Source organism: Macaca thibetana, chromosome X, assembly GCF_024542745.1.
Source record: "Macaca thibetana thibetana isolate TM-01 chromosome X, ASM2454274v1, whole genome shotgun sequence".
NCBI lineage: Eukaryota > Metazoa > Chordata > Mammalia > Primates > Cercopithecidae > Macaca > Macaca thibetana.
The window spans coordinates 68,006,749-68,030,503 of NC_065598.1; the positions used below are offsets into that span (position 1 = coordinate 68,006,749).

Here is a 23,755-nt window from a genome sequence, read left to right on the forward strand (position 1 = left end):
TACTCCATTGCTCCATTGTGCATATATACCACATTTTCTTTATGCATTCATCTGTTTTTGTTTTTGTTTTGCGACGGAGTCTTGCTCTGCTGCCCAGGCTGGAGTGCAGGGGCGCAATCTCAGCTCACTGCAGCCTCTGCCTACTGAGTTCAAGCGACTCTGCTGCCTCAGCCTCCTGAGTAGCTGGGACTTCAGGCACCCTCCACCATACCTGGCTAATTTTTTTTTGTTTTTTTTTTTTTTGTTTTTTTTTTTTGAGACGGAGTCTCGCTCTGTCGCCCAGGCTGGAGTGCAGTGGCGCGATCTCCACTCACTGCAAGCTCCGCCTCCCGGGTTCACGCCATTCTCCTGCCTCAGCCTCCTGAGTAGCTGGGACTACAGGCGCCCGCCACCACGCCCGGCTAATTTTTTTGTATTTTTAGTGGAGACGGGGTTTCATTGTGTTAGCCAGGATGGTCTCGATCTCCTGACCTCGTGATCCGCCCGCCTCGGCCTCCCAAAGTGCTGGGATTACAGGCGTGAGCCACAGCGCCCGGCCCGCTAATTTTTGTATTTTTAGTAGAGATGGGGTTTCACCGTTTTGGCCAGGCTGGTCTCAAACTCCTGACCTCAAGTGATCCGTGTGCCCTGGCCTCCCAATGTGCTGGGATTACAGGCACTAGCCACCGTGCCCGACCTCCATTCATCTGTTGATGGGCACATAGGTTGTTTCAAATCTTGGCTATTGTGAACAGTGCTACAACAAACACAGGAGTGCAGATATCTCTTTGATATACTGATTTTCTTTCTTTTGGGTACGTATGCAGCAGTGGGTTTGCTGAATTGTATGGTAGCTCTGTTTTTAGTTTTTTGAGGACCCACCAAACTGTTCTCCAGGGTGGTTGTACTAATTTGCATTCCTACGAGCAGTGTACAAGGGTTCCCTTTTCTTCTCATTCTCACCAGTCTTTTGGCTAAAAGCCATTTTAACTGGGGTGAGACGATACCTCATTATAGTTTTTTTTTTGGCTTTTGTTTTGTTTGAGACACTCTCACTCTCACCCAGGCTGGAGTACAGTGGTGTGATCTCAGCTCAGTATAACCCCCACCTCCCAGGTTCAAGCAATTCTCCTGCCTCAGCTTCCCAAGTAGCTGGGACTACAGGCACGCACCACCATACGTGGCTAATATTTGTATTTTTAGTAGAAATTGGGTTTCGCCATGTTGGCCAGGCTGGTCTCAAACTCCTGACCTCAGATAATCCATTTGCCTCGGCCTCCCAAACTGCTGGGGTTACAGGTGTGAGCCACCATGCCCGGTCATTCATTATAGTTTTTTGATTTGCAATTCTCTGATGATCAATGATGTTGAACACCTTTTCATATGCCTGTTTGCCATCTGTATGTCTTCTTTTGAGAAATGTCTGTTCAGATCTTTTGTCCCATTTTTTCATTGGATTATTAAATTTTTTTTTCCTATAGAGTTGTTTGACCTCTGTATATACTTTAGTTATTAATCTCTTGTCAGATGGGTAGTTTGCAGATATTTTATCCTATTCTGTGGATTGTCTCTTCACTTTGTTTATTGTTTCCTTTGCTGTGCGGAAGCTTTTTAACTTAATGTGATCCCATTTGTCCATTTTTGCTTTGGTTGCCAGTGCTTGTGGGGTATTGCTCAAGAAATCTTTGCCCAGACTGATGTCCTGGAGATTTTCCCCAATGTTTTCTTGTAGTAGTTTCATAGTTTGAGGTCTTAGATTTATGTCTTTAGTCCATTTTGATTTGGTTTTTGTATAGCAAGAGATAGGAGTCTAGATTCATTCTTTTGCATATGGATATCCAAGTTTCCCAGCACCATTTATTGAAGAGACTTCCTTTTTGCCAGTGTATGTTCTTGGCACCTTTTTCTAAAATGAGTTCACTGTAGGTGTGTGGATTTGTTTCTGGGTTCTCTATTCTATTCCATTGGCCTATGTTATCTGTTTTTATGCCAGTACCATGCTGTTCTGGTTACTATAGCTCTGTAGTGTAATTTGAAGTCAGGTTATGTGATTCCTCCACTTTTGTCCTTTTTGCTCAGGATAACTTAGGCTATTCTGGGCATTTCATGGTTCCATATAAATTTTAGGATAATTTTTTTCTAGTTCTGTGAGGAATGTCATTGGTATTTTGATAGGGATTGTATTGAATCTGTACATTTCTTTAGGTAGTATGGGCATTTTAACAATATTGATTCTTCCAATCCATGAACATGGAATCTTTCCATTTGTTGGTGTCCCCTTTAAAATAATTGATTCTTAACTGCTGTTCGAAACGCCACAGTTCCTGTCTTGTTTAATTTGTGCGAAATAATCTGCTGAAATTCAGTGTATAAAGGAGGTGGTGGAGGGAGTATATTCATATATGATTGTGTCTCTTGAATTTCAGATGAGAGTCCAGAGTGTTGTTATGTGAAGCCTGCCATCCAGGAACCTCCAATAGTTATTAGTGATGATGACAATGACGACAACAACAGTAATGATTTGGAAGTTCCCAACAAAAACAGCAACGATTCGGAAGCTCCCGACAACAGCAATGATTCGGAAGCTCCCGACAACAACAGCAATGATTCGGAAGCTCCCGACAACAACAGCAATGATTCGGAAGCTCCCGACAACAACAGCAATGATTCGGAAGCTCCCGACGACAACAGCAGTGATTCAGAAGCTCCCAACGACTACAGTAGTGATTCGGAAGTTCTCAATGACAACAGTAGTGATTCGGATGTTCCCGACGATAACAGTAATGATTCGGAAGCTCCCGAAGACAACAGTAATGATTCGGGAACCCCCGACGACAACAGTAATGATTCGGGAACCCCCGACGACAACAGTAATGATTCAGGAACTCCCGACGACAACAGTAATGATTCGGATGTTCCCGACGACAACAGTAATGATTCGGAAGTTCCCGAGGACAACAGTAATGATTCGGAAGTTCCCGACAACAGTAATGATTCGGGAACTCCCGACGACAACAGTAATGATTCAGATGTTCCCGACGACAATAGTAATGATTTGGAAGTTCCTGACAACAATAGTAATGATTTGGAAGTTCCTGTGCCAGCAGAAGATTTGTGTAATGAAGGCCAGATTGCCTCAAATGAAGAAGAGCTGGGTGAGGCTGCTGTCTCCCAGCACGATTCATCTGATGATGCTGGTGAGCAGAATCTTGGTGAGAATCTCAGCGAACCACCAAATGATCCTGAGGCTAACCTTGAAGTTTCAGAGAGAAAGCTGCCAGCTGAGGAAGAGCCTGCACCTGTGGTGGAACAATCAGGGAAAAGGAAGTCAAAAACCAAAACTATTGTGGAGCCACTAAAACAACAGAAGGCAAAAACCAAAACTATTGTGGAACCGCTGAGGAAAAGGCAGGCAAAGACCAAAAATATAGTGGAGCCACTGAAGAAGAGGAAGGCAAAAACCAAAAATGTATCTGTGACACCTGGTAAGTCAGTCATGCCAAGTACGCCTGTCCCACTGAATGTGCCTTGCCTGCCGAATGTGCCTGTCTTATCCAGTCTGCCTGTCCTCCCTGTCAACCCTGTGCCATTTCAACAACTTCCTTGTGGCCCAAGGAGGCATCCATCCAGTGATGGTTCTGGGAACAGGGGAGGAATGCCCACATCTTTCTCATGCTCCTGTATCTTGGTATCTGCTGTTCACTAGCCTGGAGTGCTGTCTCCCTGAACTTTCTGTTCTGAGGATGTCTTATTTTTCTTAGGACCCAGCCCAATGATCACTTCCTCTATGAAGTCGTGAGTCAGAGTGGCTCCTGTCTCCTGAGTTACCAAAGTTCTAGAGCCCATCTCTACGAAAGCACTAGTCATACTGTTAGAATATGTTCCTGAGTCGCTCCCCTTCCCTACCCCGCCCCGGTAGACTGTGAGCCTCTTCGTGGGAGGACTCTTCCTCATCTTTTACTCTCTCTCAGGGTTTGGCCTGGTGCTTGGCACGTGATAGAGGTTCAATAAATTTTTTGGATATATGAATGACACTGACTATTGATACATAAGCCTTTAGCTAGAGCAGCTGGCAGGATGGGTCCTAGGCCCAGGCAGAAAGATCTGCCTTGCCCTGCACACTGAGTGAAGGTGCTGCCTAGGATATGAGCCACTCATCGGAGCAGGTGTGTGAGCTGTACCGTACCACCCCTTCGACTGTGCACGCTTCAGTTGCCCACACCACCTAGCTTCCTAAGGGCACACTCCTGGACCTTCATAGTCCTTGGTGCCTGTGACAGAATCCTGCCCAGCTCATGCTGCTGGTAGCTCTGTAATTCACGTGGGTGAGATGGTTGAGAATGATGACAGCGGCAGTATGCCACTTCAGACAGTTTTGTTTAGAGATGTTGCACTGGGCTTGGCAGTGAGGGCTCCTTTTGGGTTTACCTTTCTGTTAGTCTCTTGATGGTACCAATTTTTGGGGTACAAGTAACCTATTATTTTTTCAGCTGGTAAAGGACGTAAGAAGCGTGGACCTTCAAAGAAGAAACACGGTGCGGCAAAAGTTAAAAAACGCAAAACTAGGTATGTACTACCCATGTTCCGTTGAACAGGAATTTATTGCACAGTTGTCACACTGGGCAGTCCACTGGGCACTTGGATGGGGGTTGTCTATAAGGAGATGGAGTCTGGCTGGGATGGAATGGGGGGACAAGATTTCTGTCCTTCAGTAGGAGGGCCCAAGCAAGGGAGAATACCACCCACTGGCTCCCTTCCCACTTCTTTCCCCACTCTCTGAGGCTGGGCATGGGCTCTCCGCCAAGGTGCCTGCAGTTACCTGGGTAGAGGGGGCCTTTCTGCACCCACAGCAGCTCTGGCCTCTGAGATTGCCCATGGCCTTCAACTCAGATCAAAGAACTATGTGTAGCCAAGCAAGACACTTTTTTTCAGGCTTGATATAGCTTCGTGGCCACCAGTTTATGCTAAACCAAGGCAAAGGCACTGGAAATGGTGAGAAGGCAGAAGCAACACATTGATCTGTTGGAGTTGGAGGGAGAGTGGTCAAGATTGTCTTCCAGGTTTTTCTAGTGCTTTGGCTGAACCCAGTTACTGTTACTACTATGTATATCCTTATGAATTTTTCAGCTTAAATGTTAGGATGAAATGGATTGCTTATCATTCCTTTATTTTTATTAAGCTATATATAGTTGATACTGAAAACAACAACTGATCCTGTAGACCAAAGACATGTTAATACTTAAGGCAAAAAATTAATGTGTTTTCTTATTTAGATTCCAGGAATTTCTTAGTTTTTCCCTTAAAAATTTGATATAGTAAGCATAATTTTTTTTTTCTTTTTTCTTTTTTTTTTTTTTGTGAGACAGAGTCTCGCTCTGTCGCCCAGGCTGGAGTGCAGTGGCGCGATCTCGGCTCACTGCAAGCTCCGCGTCCTGGGTTCACGCCATTCTCCTGCCTCAGCCTCCTGAGTAGCTGGGACTACAGGCGCCCACCACCTCACCCGGCTAATTTGCATAATTTTCTTTGTTTTTACTTTCATTGAAGAGTAATGTATACTCACATCTGAATTGTCTTACAAGACAAGGAATGTATTTGAAGGACTATGTTATTTTTTAACGAATATTTGGGGACAATAAGTATATCTTAAGGGAGGGGAAAAAGACTGATTATGTCAGGCATAGGGGCACCAGCTTACCCTGGACCTGAACAGAAGGGCTGTCTGTTTCTGCACTGGCTGAGGTAGCCGGTAGCAGCTTGCCAAGTGCTCTTTTAGCTGGATCCCCTTTCAGGAAGGTTTCTGCTCCAGGCTCCTAACTACATATTTAAGCTACTTTGCCTCCAGGGACATGTGTCTTGGGTAGCTCCCAGGTTGCTTTGCTGGAGCGTGACAAAAGAAGGGAAAAGCTGTCCCTTGGTGTCATTGTCAGTCTGCATTATCCAAAGGAGGCTAGCCTATTTGGACTCTTAACTGTTGTTTAGCACTTCCTGTGTCGTCTGGAGGCTTCCTGTTATGCTTAGCATTGTTCCTGTGTAGGCTGCTTGCTGGTCATAGTGTCTGATTTTCCCAGTTTGGGGTCTTGTCGGTTCCTGTGATGTGAAGGTGCTCAGTCTGCAGTAAAGAGCCACAGGCCTTGAGGTGAAAGTATGCTGAGCCACAAGGCTGGCGTTCTGTGAGCACCAACACACAGGGGTCTGGGCTCTGCCAAAGTCTGCAGAGGGTTCAGGTTTGCATCTGCCACCTTACATACTGATGTAAGTTTGCTTTCAGACCTAAGTAACTGGAGGCAGAAATATTTCAGTCCCCCATTTCAGGCTTGGGATGAAGACCCTTCCGTAACCTCTGCCTTGTCTGGTACTTCCCCTCTCTGCAGCCCAACTTCCTCACGTAGGGTTTAGTTTGTGACTTAAGGGTTAATAACTGTTCTGGCAAAATCTCAGTCTTAGGAGTTCTGTTAAGTCAGAAACTTGCTGCGTTTGCTCCCCTTTTATCTTTCCAGCTCTTTGGGCTCATCTCTGGACTTAGTGGACTGTTCCAGCTAAGATAAAAATGCTTCTGTTTAAATGGTAGTTATTGCAGCATGAGTCCTTTATGTGCTCAGCATTATTCTCTGTGCCATTTGAATTAGGCCTTGAAAGATGGGGCAGCGATAGTGGTTTAATCAAAAGACCATGAGATTTGGATCAGGAGATTCACTGTCTCTGTGACCGTTGGGCAAGTCACTTGACCTCTGAGCACAGTGGAGATCGTAAAAATAGTAATAGCTTCTTTGAAGGGCGGTTGTGAGGATTAAATATGACAATGCAAAAGGAAGTTCTTTGCGAATGATAAAGTGCTGCGCAGATGGTTATTCTCAGTAGTGGTGGAGATGTAGTCATTGTAAGCCGTGGGAAAATAGATTGTGCCGAGGCACAAATGTGGGAAATTGCGATTTGTGTCCAGGAAACATTTAAGTTGCCCACTTTGGCTAGAGTGGCAGTGGTAGCTGGGAATAGAGCTTTGGACAGGGTTGACCCTGGCCATGAATGTCAGGCCAGGCAGTGAAAAACCAGAGGGGGACAGTAATTGGAGCATGGTCTGCGAAAATGAATCTGGAGGAGTGTGTGTGATTGGATGAGAAGAGAAAGAGCCTGGAGGTAAGGAACATTGGAATGTTCTCATATCCAGGCATAAAGGGTAGGACAAGAACTTGAACTAGAGTAGGAACCAGGGGGATGGAAAGGAGGGGCTGAAGAGAAAGTGTGAAGAAGATAGTCTGTCTCTGTGCCCAATAAAGAGAGAAAAGGAATTTTATTTTATTTTTTGAGACGGAGTCTCGCTCTGTTGCCCAGGCTGGAGTGCAGTGGCGCGATCTCGGCTTACTGCAAGCTCTGCCTCCTGGGTTCACGCCATGCTCTTGCCTCAGCCTCCTGAGTAGCTGCGACTACAGGCACCCGCCACCATGCCCGACCAATTTTTGCATTTTTAGTAGAGACGGGGTTTCACTGTGTTAGCCAGGATGGTCTCGATATCATGACCTCGTGATCCACCCGCCTCGGCCTCCCAAAGTGGTGGGATTACAGGCGTGAGCCACCGCGCCCGGCCGAGAAAAGGAATTTAAAAATGTCTTTGAGGTTGTTCAGCCAATTGTAACACAAGTTTGATAATTGAACACATGTTTAGCTGGAGATACATTCGTGTTAGTCAGTTGGAAGTTTGCACTGGGCAGTTGTAAATTCAGAACTAGGTCTCAGGAGAGCTCCAGAGTGCAGATACAGATGTGGGGATAAGTGTCTTTGAGGTTGAAACCATGGGCTTTATACCTCTGAGGGTTGCAAAGAGTGAAGAGAAAAGGCTGCAAATGAAGGCTTGGGAAATGCCCTCATCTAAGGAGCTGGATGGAAGAGGGAGCGACAGGTCTTGACAAGACGCTTACATGTGCATTCCTTCTCTCTCTTTAGCTACATAAACCTCAGCTGAATTTATCTTTACAGGACTCGTAAGTGCAAAGTCCCTGGATGTTTCTTGCATGGCCTTGAAAAATCAAAGAAATACTCTGGAAAAAATTTAAAGCGAAATAGGGATGAATTGGTTCGGAGAATCTATGATCTGTTTAACAGATCCGTCTGTGATAAAAAGGTAGGATCAATGAATGAGCACTGATTGAGCACCTACTATACACCAGTACTCTTGGTGCTGTGAGGTGCACTAACCATATATACTTCCCGCCCTTGAGCAGAGGCGGTTGAGGTTGGGAGATGAGCCCTGGCACAGGTGAAAGCAATAGAGAATGTGTATGAGTTATAATGTATAGGACAGATGGCTATTACCACAGGAGATCAGCAGAGGGAGAAATCACTGAGAGCCTCAACAGCCAGGAAGTAAGATTACCTGGAGGAAGTGAGACTCTGCTTCTTAAAGGATGGTAAGTGGCGAGAACAACAGGATGGGGGAGAGGGAGAGTTGAGGCTTGACAATCAGGAAGAGAGGATTCTTGTGGAAGGATAATGGAAAAAGAGCTGTGTGACCTTGAACAAGTTACTTGACCTCAGTTTCCGTCAGTTTCTTCATCTGTAAAATGGGGACAACACGGTACATATTACCTTACAGGATTATTGTTACCCTTCCATAAGTTAATACACATACAGTGCCTAGAACAGGGTCTAGGACATAGTAAGCTCTTATTTTTTGATAGTGTAGGACTGGATACTGGAGGGCCTTGGGAATCAGGTTGGAGGAGGTGAAATTTACGTGAGTAGGCAGCACTGCACAGGGATGGGGTGCATCAGGGAGTGAATGAAATTAACCTGCTGAAAGAAATTAACCTGACAGTAACCTGTGGGTATGGACTGGATTGGATAAAATCTGGAGGCAGAGAGACCTATTAGTCATTAGATTTTTCAGACTTTATCATCTCTGGTGACAACACTTTATGGAGGGAAGTTCTTACATATTCCTAAAGGTTCCCCAGCCTTTGGTGCCCTTCCGGATGACAGTGATGTCACATCAGATGGGTGGAACCTGAAGTGTTCTGAGTTGCATTTTCAGTTCAGCCTTGCCCACCTCAGCAGGGTTGTCCTTCTCTCCTTGGCTGCACCAAGGACAAGAGAGCCCAAGTCCTGCACTCACATGTTCTATCAGTCTCCCTTGTGTCCCGATTGCCTGTTTATTGTCTTTACCCAGACTTCAATGCGGCTTTTATTCTCCTCAGAATGTTTTGATTTGTATTCTCTTTGAATAAATTTCTTCTCAAACTTGCTGTGAGCCAAGAACCTGGGGGAGAAAGTTCCTTTTCCTTTTTATTAGAGGGTAAAAAACTCTGGAGTTAATATTTTCTGGTCTGCTTAAAACTGCTTTCTGGGCCCAGCATGGTGGCTCACGCCTGTATTCCCAGCACTTTGGGAGACCAAGGCAGGCAGATCACCTGAGGTCAGGAGTTCGAGACCAGCCTGATCAACATGGTGCAACCCTGTCTCTACTAAATACGAAAAATTAGCTGGGTGTGGTGGTGCACGCCTGTAATCCCAGCTACTTGGGAGACTGAGGCAGGAGAATCACTTGAACCTGGGAGGCAGAGGTTGCAGTGGGCTTAGTTTGCGCCATTGCACTGCAGGCTGGGCAACAAGAGCTAAAACTCCATCTCAAAAAAACAACAACAAAACAAAACTGCTTTCTGATTCCTTCCATTTGCTTTTCATTCTCAGCTGCCAGAGAAACTACGGATAGGCTGGAATAACAAGATGTTGAAAACTGCTGGCTCATGCAGCACTGGTGAGATGTGGCACCCAAAGAGGCAGCGCTTTGCCGAGATCCAGATTGGCTTGAAAGTCTGCGACTCTGCAGGTGATGGCAGGAGTGTGGTAGCTTCACTACTATGCTCTTTCCTTCTGACACTGTGCCTATGAAATCACTCCTAGCTGGTAGCCTGTGTCACAGCTCGAACTGTCATTCTTGGGTGGGCAGGCATGCTGTGTGTTGCTTAGAGGACATAGTTATTGGATGTCTCACCATCCCTGTGAATCAAACCCATCGATCTTTATACCAGGCCTGCCTTTCTCTCTGCATTTCCCCCTTGCCAGCAGTAGCATCTTCATTCTCTCAGGAGCTGAGGTTCAAGGTCCCCTATGTCTAGCCAGTCACCAAATCTTCCTTCACAGTAGCTCACCATTCCTTCTCTATCTGTGCCTCCATCCAAGGACAGGCCCTCATCCCTGCTCCATTTCGTCTCCCATATGTAACTACATTGCTTTCCTGCTGAGAAACCAGGGCTTTTCAAGGCCTAGAGCCTGGCTTTTGAGGCCATTGTAATGTGCTCCTGTTTGGCTTGGCCAATCTTGTCTCTCAGTATTCTACCACTAGCCCACGCCCCAGACAGGCTGTCTTCACACTGGCCTTCAAAACATACCACAGGCTGGGTGCGGTGGCACACACCTGTAGTCCCAGCTATTTGGAAGGCTGAGGTGAGAGGCTCGCTTGAGCCCAGGAGTTCGAGGCTGTAGTACACTATGATCACACCTGTGAATAGCAGTTTCACTCCAGCCTGGGCAACATAGCAAGACTCAGTCTCCAAAATGTTTTTAAAAATGTGCCATATACTCATGTTTTGCCATACCCAGAATGGCCTTTCTAAATTCAATCAATTAGTAAGAACCCCTGAGATCCCAATTTCACCATGGAGCTTCTTTTTTTTTTTTTTTTTGAGACGGAGTCTCGCTATGTCAGCCAGGCTGGAGTGCAGTGGCCGGATCTCAGTTCACTGCAAGCTCCGCCTCCCGGGTTTACGCCATTCTCCTGCCTCAGCCTCCCAAGTAGCTGGGACTACAGGCGCCCGCCACCTCACCCAGCTAGTTTTTTGTATTTTTTAGTAGAGACGGGGTTTCACCGGGTTAGCCAGGATGGTCTCGATCTCCTGACCTCGTGATCCGCCCGTCTCGGCCTCCCAAAGTGCTGGGATTACAGGCTTGAGCCACCGCGCCCGGCCAGGAGCTTCTAACCAAATCCCACGGCCATAGCGATTGCTCCCCACCCTGTCCACCTCTGTTCCTGGAGGGCAGAAACTAGATCTTGTCTGGATATTTTTCTAGAAGTGCCTCACAAAAAAATGAGCATGTTGGAGCTGCTCTGAAAAGACCTGCTCACCGAAGGCTCTTTGCCGTAAACAATATCGGGTTGAAGTAGGTTCACTATTCACTTTGAGAATCCTGGGAAGGTAACACTCATACTTACCTGCATGTGCTTCTGTAAGATAACCTTGTGTCTGGTGGGGCTGAAAGTCGAGGGGTTGTTGGGTAGCAGATAAGAAGAGGATTGGGGCCGGGTGTGGTGGCACACGTCTGTAATCCCAGCACTTTGGGAGGCTGAGGTGGGTGGATCACCTGAAGTCAGGAGTTCGGGACCAGCCTGGCCAACATGGCGAAACCCCGTCTCTACTAAAACAAAAGACCAAAAAATCAGCCGGGCATGGTGGTGCACGCCTGTAATCCCAGCTACTTGAAACCGGGAGGTGGAGGTTGCGGTGAGCCGAGATCACGCCATTACACTCCAGCCTGGGCGACAAAGCAAGACTGTCTCAAAAAAGAAAAAAAAAAAAAAAAAAAAAAGAGTATTGGTTTTAGTGCTCACAATTTCTTTTCATTCTTCTTTCAAGACCGAATCCGGGATACTTTGATCCATGAAATATGCCATGCTGCCTCCTGGCTGATTGATGGTATCCGTGATTCTCATGGTGACACATGGAAGTATTATGCCAGGAAATCCAACAGGATACACCCGGAGCTGCCCAAGGTCACCCGTTGCCATAACTATAAGATTAACTACAAGGTCCATTATGAATGTACTGGGTGCAAAACCAGGTAAGACTCTTCTCCTCAGACTTTTCCCAGTTACGTTTTGCTGGGGCCTCCAAGTGGCTCTTGAGTGATTTCATAAGTAGATGGCTGTCTGAATTGAGGAGGAGAACCTCTCTCCTCCTTTCCATGTTCTCTTTCTCCTTTCTCTTCAGTAATTTGAGCCGGTCTGACCACTGCTGCCACTTGGTGCCTGGGTCTCTGACAACCCAGAGAAAATTATTGCTTTGGGCCCAAGGCCAACATCTCAGAGCCGATGCTGAGGTGCAGTGACTGATTCTTTTGTTGTGTGTTGTTCCTTTCCTTCCCAGGATTGGCCGCTACACCAAATCGCTGGACACCAGCCGCTTCTTCTGTGGCAAATGCAAGGGGTCTCTGGTCATGGTGCCGTTAACTCAGAAACATGGGACCCGTACTGTGCCCCACGTATGACCATTTGCTGTGTATGTGCAGAAGTATTATAGAAAAATTAAGCAGGAGATGGCTAGGATTAGCCACGGGGATATGATGAAAACACTTGGCAGGAATTACAAGGCAGTGAAGAATTCTTAAAGTTATCTGAGAGTATATTCATGTGAGCTATATCCTTTACTGGTAAGAAGTTTTAGAAAAATTTGTTTTTGTGAAGTTAGGAATATTAGAATTTAGGTACTGTTAAGTAAGTAGTATTAGAATTTAAGATTCATGTTATTAATGATAATTGATCTTAACCAGGGACTCTGTTGCTAACTATTCTGTGCCCTTGACAGGGTATTTCTGAAGCCCTTGGGATCTACCTTGGGTCTTACTTGAGTTCCATATTTTTCACATGTAGGACAAAATGCAAAAGAAAAGTGAGTTTTCAAGAGTGGCAGGTTGAGAGAAAGAGGAGAACGCTGGAAAGAGGACAAGTTTTAGAGGCAACACTTAAATACCAGGGCTACTGTGACATCTATGTAGACAGGAAAGACAAACGTGTTTCATAAAATTCGTTGCTGATGGTATTGATTGAAACTATCTGAGCCATGTAATCAAGAAATAAAGTTTTCTGCATCTCACTTGTTAGCAAAGTCTGTTCATTGACTCCCTGCACCTAGAGCAGAACAGACGCTCTGGTCTTTTGTCCAAGACTCTGGACATCTGAAGCCCTCCAGGACTTGTCTAGAGGAGTACGCTGCACTCCGTGTTTCTCTCTGGCTTCTGTGACAGCCCATAAGGACTTAGCAGCCTCCCTACTTCTTGGAGCAATTCAGGATATGGACTGGGATCCACATTGTATTCATTTCCTATGGTTGCCACGACAAATTACCACAAGCATAGTGGCTTAAAACAACACACATATACAGTTCTGGCGGTCAGGTAGTCCATCACTGGTGCCACTGGGCTAAAATCAGGGTGTTGACAGGGCTGTGTACCTTCCTGGAGGCTCTGGGGGAGCATCTGTTGCCTTGTATTTTCCTTTTTTTTTTTTTTTTTTTTCGAGACAGAGTCACTCTGTCACCCAGGCTGGAGTGCAGTGGCACGGTCTTGGCTCACTGCAACCACTGCCTCCTGGGTTCAAGTGATTCTCCTGCCTCAGCCTCCCGAGTAGCTGCGATTACAGGCACCTGCCACCATGCCCAGCTAATTTTTGTAGTTTTAGTAGAGACAGGGTTTCACTGTGTTGGCCAGGCTGGTCTGAAATTCCTGACCTCAAGTGATCCACGTACCTTGGCTTCCCAAAGTGCTAGGATTACAGGTGTGAGCCACCTCACCCAGCCTTTTCTGCCTTTTAGAGGCTGCTCACATTTCCTGGGTTCATGGTCCCGTCCTCCAGAGGCAGCAACAGTTCCCTCTCTGACTCCCCTGCTGCCTCCCTCTTTCGCTTTTATTTTCATGTATGTATGTATTGATTTATTTATTGTCGCCCAGGCTGGAGTGCAGTGGTGCGCGTGGACGTCTTGGAGGCCACATTTTCAGCCGGCCACAAGCATCTTGACTACCCTGATACTTTTTCTAGGCAGGGTGCGTTCTGTCATTTCCCTGCCTTTCTTCATTTTGTAAAAGCTTGGAGTGTCTAGTGGCCACAAAGCGGGATGGTGTGTTTATATGGTGGGACGAGCTTCCCCAGCTAACTCTTGAGATTCTTCCTCCCCATTCCCACCTCCAGCCGTATCTGAAGTTTCAGCAGGGGCCCAGCTGGCCTGTGAAACTGGATCCTAGCACATTGGTGACTTAATTAGGGGGCACTGACAGTGCAGTAGACCCACCCGTCACCTTCTGTTTTAACTCAGTAGCCCTGTCACTTGCCTTTCTGGGAAACCCCAGTTATTTCTTCCCCTCACTTCAGCCTCATTGATAGCCCTGGAAAAATGCTCCCCACAGCCCGCCTCCAGGTGGCTGTGTGCTAATGACTGTTGGCAAGCATCTGGCCTTGCTTTTCTTCAAGCCCGCAGCCATTTCCCTAGTAAGCGCTTGTATCACTCACCTGAAAAACCAGTAGGGCCTTCTGAATGGTCTCCAATATCATCACCTGATCCCAAATTAACCTTTCAGTCTTACTTTCAGCCTTCCCACCTTTGCTACTACCCTCCCTTATGCCTGAAAATACCTGCCCTTTAAGTCTTCAAGAAGCCTTCCCAAATGGCTCCAACCTTCAGTGCCCTGAGCTGTGGGTTCACTGTGCCACTTATTTGCCCCATGGCCCAGGCTGCTGGGTTTCAGTAGTTTCGTACACATCTTGCCTCTTGTCCTGAGCTGCTGGAGTGCAGAGCTCTCGTGTTCATGTCTGATGGCCCCTTCCCCAATTATGTCAACCAGCTGCCTAACTGGTCACTCTGCACCCATGTACTTGGGTGTTTCCCTGTGAGTAGAACAGGAGTGCCCACGGGGGTGGAGACAAAGCTACAGACAGACATTGATGAAGGCGGGATGGGCTGGCACAGACCCAGGGCCAGGCAGGGAGAAGCAGAAGTGCCCCTGGAGCCCAGGTGGGCTGGCTGTAATGATGCACGAACACGCCCTGGTCCTGACGATCTTGTTTATTGAAAAGTTTTAAGCAGGATTTTCGACGTAAAAATAAAAGCAAATATAGAGGTCTTGGGGACCATGGCCACAGTCACTGCTGAACTGGAGGCCTGGGCTGCGGCTTCGTGGGGCAGCGCCCTCTATGCTCTGCCTTGTACTCCCAGCACTTGGGGAAGGTGAAGTTTTAGTTTCCAAATGAGAAGGGCAGTGGGGCTCCACGCAGCCACCTCGGCCGGCAGGATGGGGCTTGGCAGCTAACGAGCAGCAATGGTGCAGTCCTCAGAGCTGGGAGGGTGGCTTCCCTGGAGACCTGGTGGTGCTGGGGCTGCCAGTGAGTCCCGGGAGCGAGGATGTGGGGAGAGCCAGAACTGGCTCAGCAGAGGGAGGGAGGAGCCTGGAAAGCGGGAAAGTCAGACTGTGTGGGTGAAAGGGGAGCCCAGATTCTGGCCTCACAAGCCCGAGTAGGAGGCCTCTGAGGTCTCAGACCAGGATGAATCCCGGCGGGAAGACGATGGCTGCCTCTGGAGCCCTCTCTGGTTGGGGCAGCCCAGGCGCAAGAGCAGCATCCACATCCGCTCCCGGAACTTGACCCCTACAAAGGCATAGAGCAGCGGGTTGAGGCAGCAGTGCATGTAGCCCAGGCCTGAGGTGACCGACTTGGCCACGTCTACCCTGCTTTCTCGGCCACAGTTCCGGGCTAAAGCGCCCAGGTCCATGAGGATGTCCACCAGCACCACCAGGTGATAGGGGGTCCAGCAGAGGGCAAAGGCCACCACGACCACCACCACCAGCCGCATGGCCCGCAGGCGCCGCTGGCCCCTGGAGACCAGCAGCACGGCCAGGATGTGGGCATAGCAGTAGGCCATGACCAGCAGGGGCAGCAGAAAGCCAGCCACCAGCTGCAGCACCCGCAGAGCCGTGCGGCCCACCTGTGGGAAGTTGTACTGGCAGTGGGTGGCGTTGAGGCGCTCGTCATGGTGGGCCGACAGGAAGATGAAGTCTGGGAGGGCGAAGAGCAGGCAGAGCCCCCAGACAGCCAGGCAGGTGAGGGTCACGCGGGCCGGGGGCCCCCTGCGGTAGAGCTGGGTGGCGTGCACTATGTTCAGGTAGCGGTCAAAGCTGATGCAGGCCAGCAGGAGGGCCCCTGCGTAGAAGTTGATGTTGAAGAGGGCACCTGCCACTTTGCAGAGGCCAGAGCCAAAGACCCACTGGACGGCAGCGTCCACTGCCCAGAGTGGGAGCGTCAGCACCAGCAGCGTGTCTGCCACAGCCAGGTGGAGCAGGAAGGTGTCGGTGCTGCTCAGGGCTGCCCGCCGGCTCAGCAGCACCGCTGCCACCGCGCCGTTGCCCAGCAGCCCCAGCAGAAAGAGGAGGCTGTAGAGGGCTGGCAGGAAGGCCCGGTCGAAGTTCAGGCTGAAGTCCTGTGGGCAGGGCGGGGAGGTACAGCACGAGTCACTCTCGTTTTCTCCATAGTCATAGGAAGAGCTGAAGTTCTCCAGGAGGGCAGCAACCTCGGCGTCATTTAGCACTTGGTGGTCACTCACCTGTGAGGGAGGGAACGCAGAGGAAGGGGCTGTGTAAAGGCCCGCCAGGAACTCCTTTGTGACTGAGTCTGATTTAGACTGTGATTTACTCTGAGCAGCTCCTCCTATAACTGTCCCCGCCAGTCTTCCAGGGCCATACCTCCTCAACTCCATCCGCTCAGCCTGGGCTCTGGAATGGTAACTTCCCTTCTCAAAGACTCCTTCTCTTGAACTCTTCTGGGTGATCCCATAGGCCCAGGGACCCCTGGGCAGGAGGAAGAGCGTCCCCCCGGTGCCCAGAGCCCTCTCTGCCCACTGTCCTCGCTCTCCCCGCTCTCCCTTCACAGCTTGCCTTGTATCCTCAGTGCCCCACCCCCAACACATAGTTCAATCACCTTCCTCCCCAGCGCCTCTCCACAATCCCCTTTTCCAGTCACTGACCCTCCTCTTCCCTCCTCGGCCCTTGTCCGGGGACCCCAACTTCCTGCCCCCTTCTCCCCGTGTGGCCTCTCTACAAGTCACCACGCCCCCAAATGCATGCAGTCTGCCCAGTCCTTCCCCCTCCCTACACTGAGGCTTGCACGGCCATTTAGTTGCCCACGAGGGGATCCCCCACTGAGCTTGAGAAGGAATCTTCTTTATCCCCTCACCCCCAGCACTACGGACCTGCAGGCCTCCCCAGTGCCAATTCAATCCAGCACGCAAGAGTCAAAGTTCCAAGTCGCCTGAAGGGAGCCTTTGAGTCTACTTGCCCCCTGCCCTCCCCCATTTTGCAGACGAGACACCAAAGCCAGAGAGGAGAGGAGAGGCACCCAGGGTCAGTGGCCAAGCTGGGTTCCCAATTCCCCAGTGCTGTTTCTGCCACAACCCATGCAGCCTCCAGCTACTCACCCAACCCTGTGGTGACCCTGGGCTGTGGGCGAGCCGTGGTATTCCCCTAGTGCCCCGGGTTCTCCACTTCGAACTCTGTCCTGGCCTTGCTGGGCAGCAACACTTACCTCAAGGACCATGGCTGGGCTGGTGCTCTGGCTGCTGGGTGGTGTGCTGCCTGCCCCTCTGCTTTGGTGCTTGTGGTTGGAAACCTGCAGTCACAGAGGAAGTGAGAGTTTCAGGCAGTTCTCAGCAGCAGCCTCTTCCAGGGAGTTACCTCTACCAGACCTCCCTAAACCTTAGGCCGCAGAGTTTCCGTGGCTGGGTGAAGCCTTTCTGGAGGAGCTGGCCACAAGCTTGGGACCAGAAAAGCTGGGCAGAGGATGACTGGCTGGGGGCAGGTCCTTTGAGAAGAGAGGTCCGAAGAAGAACCAGTGCAGCTGAGAAGTGAAGGGCAGCCCTGCTGCCTGCACTGGTAGGGTCAGTGCTCCATAGATTGGAACTCATCTGTTCTGATCTTGAGTTGATCTTTGCATGATTGTAAAGACTGGGTAGAGAAATAAGTCTGTAGAGGAGATCCACCTTCTTAAAAATTTCGGTCAGGTGCAGTGGCTCATTCCTGTAATCCCAGCTACCGGGGAGGCTGAGGCAAGAGGATCACTTAAGGCCAAGAGTTTGAGACCAGCCTGGGCAGCATAGCGAGGCTCCATCTCTACCAAAACTAAAAGAAGCCAGCCAGGCATGGTGGCATGTGCCTGTAGTCCTAACTACTTGGGAGCCTGAGACAGGAGGATTGCTTGAGCCCCGGAGTTCAAGGCTGCCTTGAGCTACAATTGTACCACTGCACTCCAGCCTGGTGACAGAGTGAGACCCTGTCTCTTAAAAAGGAATTAAAATATTTTTTAAAAAGTCATTACCCTAAATCTAGCTCTTTACCATCGCCCCTCCCTGCTAATCAATGGAGAAAAGGAAAGGGAACTACCAGTAATGAACTTGCTATGTGCTAGACATTGCTTTAGGTGCTTTCTCTGACACTGCCTTATTCCAACCACACAACTCACTTGTGAAGTGCGGGGTTATCTGCATGGATGATTCAGAAAGGGGACAGGCCTTCCCCAGATACAGCAATTAAAGGTGGGCGTGAGGATTGATCCCACGGCTGTCTGATTCTCCTTTTCCTACTCATGACACTGTCTTCAGTTTCTTTTAAGTGAATAAGCTATGATATATTCATGCAGTTAAAAACAAATGAAATAAAGCTACACATTTTAACATGGATGCATCTAGAAAAGCCAACGATCACATGGTAGAAGAGGCAAGTTACAGAATGCCATGTATAGTTTGATGCCACTTACATAAACTCTAAAAACCACTGCAAAATCAATACCATGTTGTTTTGGGTAACACTCTTTGTTCTCAAAGTTTAAAACAGGGATGGGAGAGACCACAAGTTCATAAAAGCAGTTGCTTCTGGGGCAAGAAGGATGGGGTTGGGGAGGAGGCCATAGGAACCTCTTGACCTTAAGGAAAAGCTGTAAGGCAGCCTTGGTAGAGCACATCAGTCACTTTATGGCGGAGAGTGGTGAACAGTTCCTCTCCCCACCTGCCCTCAGCGCTCCCCTTCACCCTCTTCTCCCCTCCCTGTTGCCCTCTTCTCATTATCAGTGGGCAAGGCTACCTGTAACTTGCTTCTCCCAAGCAGTTTCCTCTTTCTATCTCTCCCCCAGTTGGAAAGCAGGGGTGGAGGGAGAGAAAGACGAGAGAAGAGAGAGAGAGAGAGAGAGAGAGAGAGAGAGAAGCAAATGCTAGCCCATGGTCTTGGGGCCAGTTTTCAGCCAGACTGCTCCACCAAAGCCTCTAGGCTAGGGCCTGGAATTCAATTTACACCTACTCACATGATGCATACTTGCAAGGCATCAAGGCCCTTCCCCTCCTGTGGACAGATGTGACTCTCCTTGCTCTAAAACAGCTTGTCACCTGCAGGTTCAGGCCAGAGGGAACTGAGGGCCTGGCAGAGGTCAGGAGCAGTGCCAGTGGAGCAAACAGGAAGGATTCCAGAAACCAGGCCAGTTAGGATGAGCAGGACTCGGCCAGTAGCTACCTATGGGGGTGGAAAAGGGATGGGAGCTGGGACCACAGTTTCCCAGTGCTGACCTGTGAAGAGGTTTGAGTTCCCTAGGCTTCTGCAAATGAGAAAATTGACCACAGAAAGCCACATCTGTTCCATTTAAAGGCCTGTCTTGTATTCAGCAATCATGTTATTTGTCCCCTTTTTTTTGGTATCAAAAGGGCCTTTTCTTTGTGAAATGATGGGGAAAATAGATGGTAGTTTTGGAAATATCTTGTGATGGCAGAAGTTGACAACCCAATGTGGGTCCTCTAAATCAGCAGTCCCCAACCTTTTTGGCACCAGGGACCAGTTTCATGGAAGACAATTTTTCCATGAACTGGAGCGGGGATGGTTTTGGGATGAAACTGTTCCACCTCAGATCATCAGGCATTAGATTCTCATAAGCAGTGCACAACCTAGATCCCTCCCATGTGCAGTTCACAACAGGATTTGTGCTCTGCTGATCTGACAGGAGGCAGAGCTCAGGCAGTAATGCTCCCTTGCCCTGCAGCTTACCTCCTGCTGTCCAGCCTGGTTCCTAACAGGCCACAGACCGGTATACTGGTATACTGGTCCACGGCCTGTGGGTTGGGGAGCCCTGCTCTAAATAGATGTTGAAATGTTACTGGTCCATGTGAAAGATAAAAATCCAGGCCAGGCATGGTGGCTTATGCCTGTAATCCCAGCACTTTGGGAGGCCAAGGCGGGTGGATCACCTGAGGTCGGGAGTTTGAGACCAGCCTGACCAACATGGAGAAACTCCGTCTCTACTAAAAATACAAAAATTAGCTGGGCATGATGGCGTATGCCCGTAATCCTAGCGACTCGGGGGGCTGAGACAGGAGAATTGCTTGAACCCAGGAGGCGGAGGTTGTGGTGAGCCAAGATCACGCCATTGCACTCCAGCCTGGGCAACAAGAGTGAAACTCCATCTCAAAAAACAAAACAAAACAAGACAAAAAATTAACCAGGCTGGCACATGCCTGTAGTCCCAGCTACTCGGGAGGCTGAGGCAGGAGAATTGCTTGAACTCAGGAGGCAGAGACTGCAGTGAGCTGAGATCGTGCTACTGTACTCCAGCCTGGGTGACAGAGTGAGACTCCGTCTCAAAAAAAAGAAAAAAAGGTAACCCTGGTGTCCTCCCTGGTGTCCTTCCAGTCTCCTCACTTGTTTGTCGCATGTCCTTCCCAGGTTTCTGGCAAGGATACATGAGAGAAAGTAGGGCAAGAGCTTTGGAAAGGGGCAGAGAGCTTTCCTTTCTGAGCTTGGACACCCTGATATCAGGGCCGTGTCCTGATAGCCCAAGCTGGGCTATGGGGCTGAGCTGTTCCTGGTGAGGCCATGATGTTGTGGGAAGAATGCTAAACTTGTCTGAGTTCCAGCCCTGACTCCACCCTGTTCAACCTGTGTGACTTTGGACAAATTACATAGCTGAGTTGAGCCAGTTTCCTCAGCAGGGTTGTTAAAAAGATGATCTGGAATAACCAAGGCTGTAGGCTTCTAGCACAGGGCCCAGGGCTTAGTAGGAGTGCAATCGAGAATGTTGAGTGAGAGAGATGTTGGCTACAAACCCGGAGCGACCAGGAGCCTTTCCTATCAAGGGAGCCAGGGATAGAGGGTGGCACTTGTGGGGCATACAGGCGTGGACTTGGCCGGAGGGCTGGTTTTCCAGAGAGGCCACCTCCTGCCTTAACTGGGGGTGGAGGGGGACGGTGGGTTTGCCAGTCCTAGCCGAATCCTCTGGCTGCCCAGCTGTGTAATCTCAGGCAAATGATTCCATCTCTGTACCTTGGTTTCCTCATCTGAAAAATGGGTCTAAGGATAGTATACATTTGATAGGGTTGCTCTGGGGACTGCAAACGATATGTGTAGAAAGTGTCTGGGGCAGGGTAGGTGCCCAGTGAGCAGCAGTCTCCTCCTGCTCTAGGAACTTTTCAAACCGACCCCTCCCAACCTCCCAATCGCAAGTCTATGGTGGGCTTCTGCCGTCATGTACAGCTAAGATGCCTTAGAAGGTTCCTGCGTTACGGGGCCGAGCCAAACCCTTGACCAGCTGTCTAATTTGGTTCTTTCTGGTCCCAAACAGCTCCCAGACCAGGACAGAACCAGGCCCAGCTTAGGGGAGAGCCGCCTGGCCAAGGGCCTGCAATCAGAGTTCTGGCCGGTGAGCCTCCTGCCTCCGCCCTCCAGAGCAGCTGACAGGGAAGCCTGAGGAGGAAGTTAGTCAGAGTGAAGCTGCTCCGGGCCCCACCTGTGGTCAAGGTGTGAAATGTGCACCTGGCTCTTCTCTGCCACCCCTCCCCCTGTTTTTTTCTTTTTTTCACACCTCTGGGCTGTGGTTTGAGGAGATGAGAGGCTCAAAGGTTGAGGCCTGGGCCCAGTGCCTCACAGGAAGGAGGGCCCCTAGTGCTGTCTGCCACGCCGGCCAGCCCGGGAAAAGGGCCATTTCCTCCTCCTCTCTGTCAGAGTCAGCTGCTTCACAACCTCTCTCACAGCTCCTCTGAATGCCTCTTGGAGCACTACTCCAAAAGCTCCTGGACTCGGCCGCAGGCCCCAGGCTGTTAGGGGAGCAGGCTCAGTCAGGCCTGAGGTTCCCGTGTGGCCCAGGCTGGGGCTGAGACTCTCTTACGTGAAATTAAGAAGAGTCCGAGCCCTGGGCAGGGGCGTGTATCTGCTCCAGACAGTGCTGGGACCCTGGGCTTCCTTCTCCTGGTCCTGAATTTCCCTTGAAAGATAGCTGAAGTCACAGGGAGACCTGGGGCCTGGGGCCTGCCTCTTCCTCTGCCCACGTCCTGCAGCTCTATCTAACCCCTCCTGGGAGGCAAGTCCATTTTAAGTGCTGGGGGCCATGGGCTGGGGCCTTGGGAGCCCAGGAGGTGGGACAGACAGCCCCAACCCATGAGGGTGAGTTCCCAGACGTGTGGGGACACTGCTTTTTGGGGGACTGGAGAAGGCCTCACAGGGGAGATGAAGTTTGAGCTTGGTCTTGGAGGACGTTGCTGCTGTTTGTCATGTGGCAAAGGGAGACGAGGCTGTTCTCAGGCTGGGGGAACACCAGGTGCCAAGACAAGGAAGTAAGGAAGAGCTCCTCACACCAGGGGCGGTCAGACTGGTTAGAACGGAACATTCTTGTGAGGGCAGCAGGGTAGAGGGGGCTGGAAAGCAGCTCAGGACCCAAGCCCCACCACCGAGCACAATGACCTTCCTGTCATCCTGTCTCTGGCAGTTCCCTGGGAACTTTTTTTTTTTTTTTTTTTTGAGACGGAGTCTCGCTCTGTCGCCCAGGCTGGAGTGCAGTGGCCGGATCTCAGCTCACTGCAAGCTCCGCCTCCCGGGTTCACGCCATTCTCCTGCCTCAGCCTCCCGAGTAGCTGGGACTACAGGCGCCCACCACCTCGCCCGGCTATTTTTTTGTATTTTTTTAGTAGAGACGGGGTTTCACCGTGTTAGCCAGGATGGTCTCGATCTCCTGACCTCGTGATCCACCCGTCTCGGCCTCCCAAAGTGCTGGGATTACAGGCTTGAGCCACCGCGCCCGGCCCCCTGGGAACTATTAAATAAAACGACTTCCATTCTGCAAGGCTTTACTTTCATACACACGATCTCCTTTAAACCGTTCAGCCATCCAGTGAGGGAGAGGCTACTGCGCCCATTTTGCAGAATGGAGGTTCAGAGAGGTGAAGTGATCTGTCCAAGCCTAGTCAGCCAGGAGGGCTGTGTCACACTGCCAGCCCTCCAAACATCCTGCTGCTCAAGGACTCATCAGGAGCTACACCTTCCTCATCACACAGCCCTAATCAGGCATCTTGTCTGGTGAGAGTGGACACCCACTTGGCGGGGCTGGAGCCATAGAGGGGAGTGTTGACATAATTTGCTTCTTGCATTTCCTTGGGTTTCCCCACAGGATGGGGTCAACCAGGGTCATAAGAACTGAGGACATTTATTTGTTTTGGGGCTTTTTTTAGTTCTTTTTTTTTTTTTTTTTTTGCTTGTTTTTGTTTTCTGTTTTTTAGAGACAAGGTCGCACTCTGTTGCCCAGTGAGGAGTGCGATCATAGTTCACTGGAGCTTCGACTCCCTTGGCTCAAGCGATCCTCCTGCCTCAGCCTCCTGAGTAGCTGGGACTGTCGGCATGTGCCACCATGCCCAACTTATTATTATTATTTTTAAACTTTTTGTAGAGACAGGGGTCGCCTCGCTATGTTGCCCAGGTTGGTCTCCAACTCCTGTACTCAAGCCATCCGCCCGCCTCAGCCTCCCAAAGTGTTGGGACTATAGGCGTGAGCCACCTCACCGGATGGACATTGATTGATTACCTATGTGCTAGGTGCTGTTCTCAGGGTTTTACTGGGATGAATTCATTTAATACCCACAACTATGTAGTAACTACGCAGCCGTTACTATCATCATCATCCTCATTTCACAGATGACAGAAACACAGAAAGTTCAAGTCACATAGCTAGTTA

At 49.6% G+C, this 23,755-nt stretch overlaps 2 protein-coding genes across 5 annotated transcripts in view; one reads left to right on the forward strand and one right to left on the reverse strand.

Moving 5' to 3' along the window:
- Positions 1-12,837, forward strand: part of GCNA (germ cell nuclear acidic peptidase) — a 39,479-nt gene extending 26,642 nt beyond the window's left edge. For all 4 annotated transcript variants that reach the window (XM_050776341.1, XM_050776343.1, XM_050776344.1 and 1 more), the window contains 6 exons: positions 2,406-3,464; positions 4,470-4,545; positions 7,951-8,095; positions 9,661-9,799; positions 11,604-11,808; positions 12,114-12,837. In XM_050776341.1, the coding sequence (XP_050632298.1) occupies positions 2,406-3,464; positions 4,470-4,545; positions 7,951-8,095; positions 9,661-9,799; positions 11,604-11,808; positions 12,114-12,234 (1,745 nt within the window). In that variant the 3' untranslated portion in view covers positions 12,235-12,837. The remainder of the gene's footprint in view (positions 1-2,405; positions 3,465-4,469; positions 4,546-7,950; positions 8,096-9,660; positions 9,800-11,603; positions 11,809-12,113) is intronic.
- A 1,949-nt stretch (positions 12,838-14,786) lies between these two features.
- CXCR3 (C-X-C motif chemokine receptor 3) lies at positions 14,787-17,386 on the reverse strand. The gene is made up of 2 exons (XM_050776367.1): positions 17,309-17,386; positions 14,787-16,331 (listed from the first exon to the last, which is right to left on the reverse strand). Exons 1-2 carry the CDS (start codon positions 17,318-17,320, stop codon positions 15,237-15,239), a joined length of 1,107 nt encoding a protein of 368 aa, XP_050632324.1. The 5' UTR covers positions 17,321-17,386; the 3' UTR covers positions 14,787-15,236.
- Between the last annotated feature and the right edge of the window lie 6,369 nt (positions 17,387-23,755).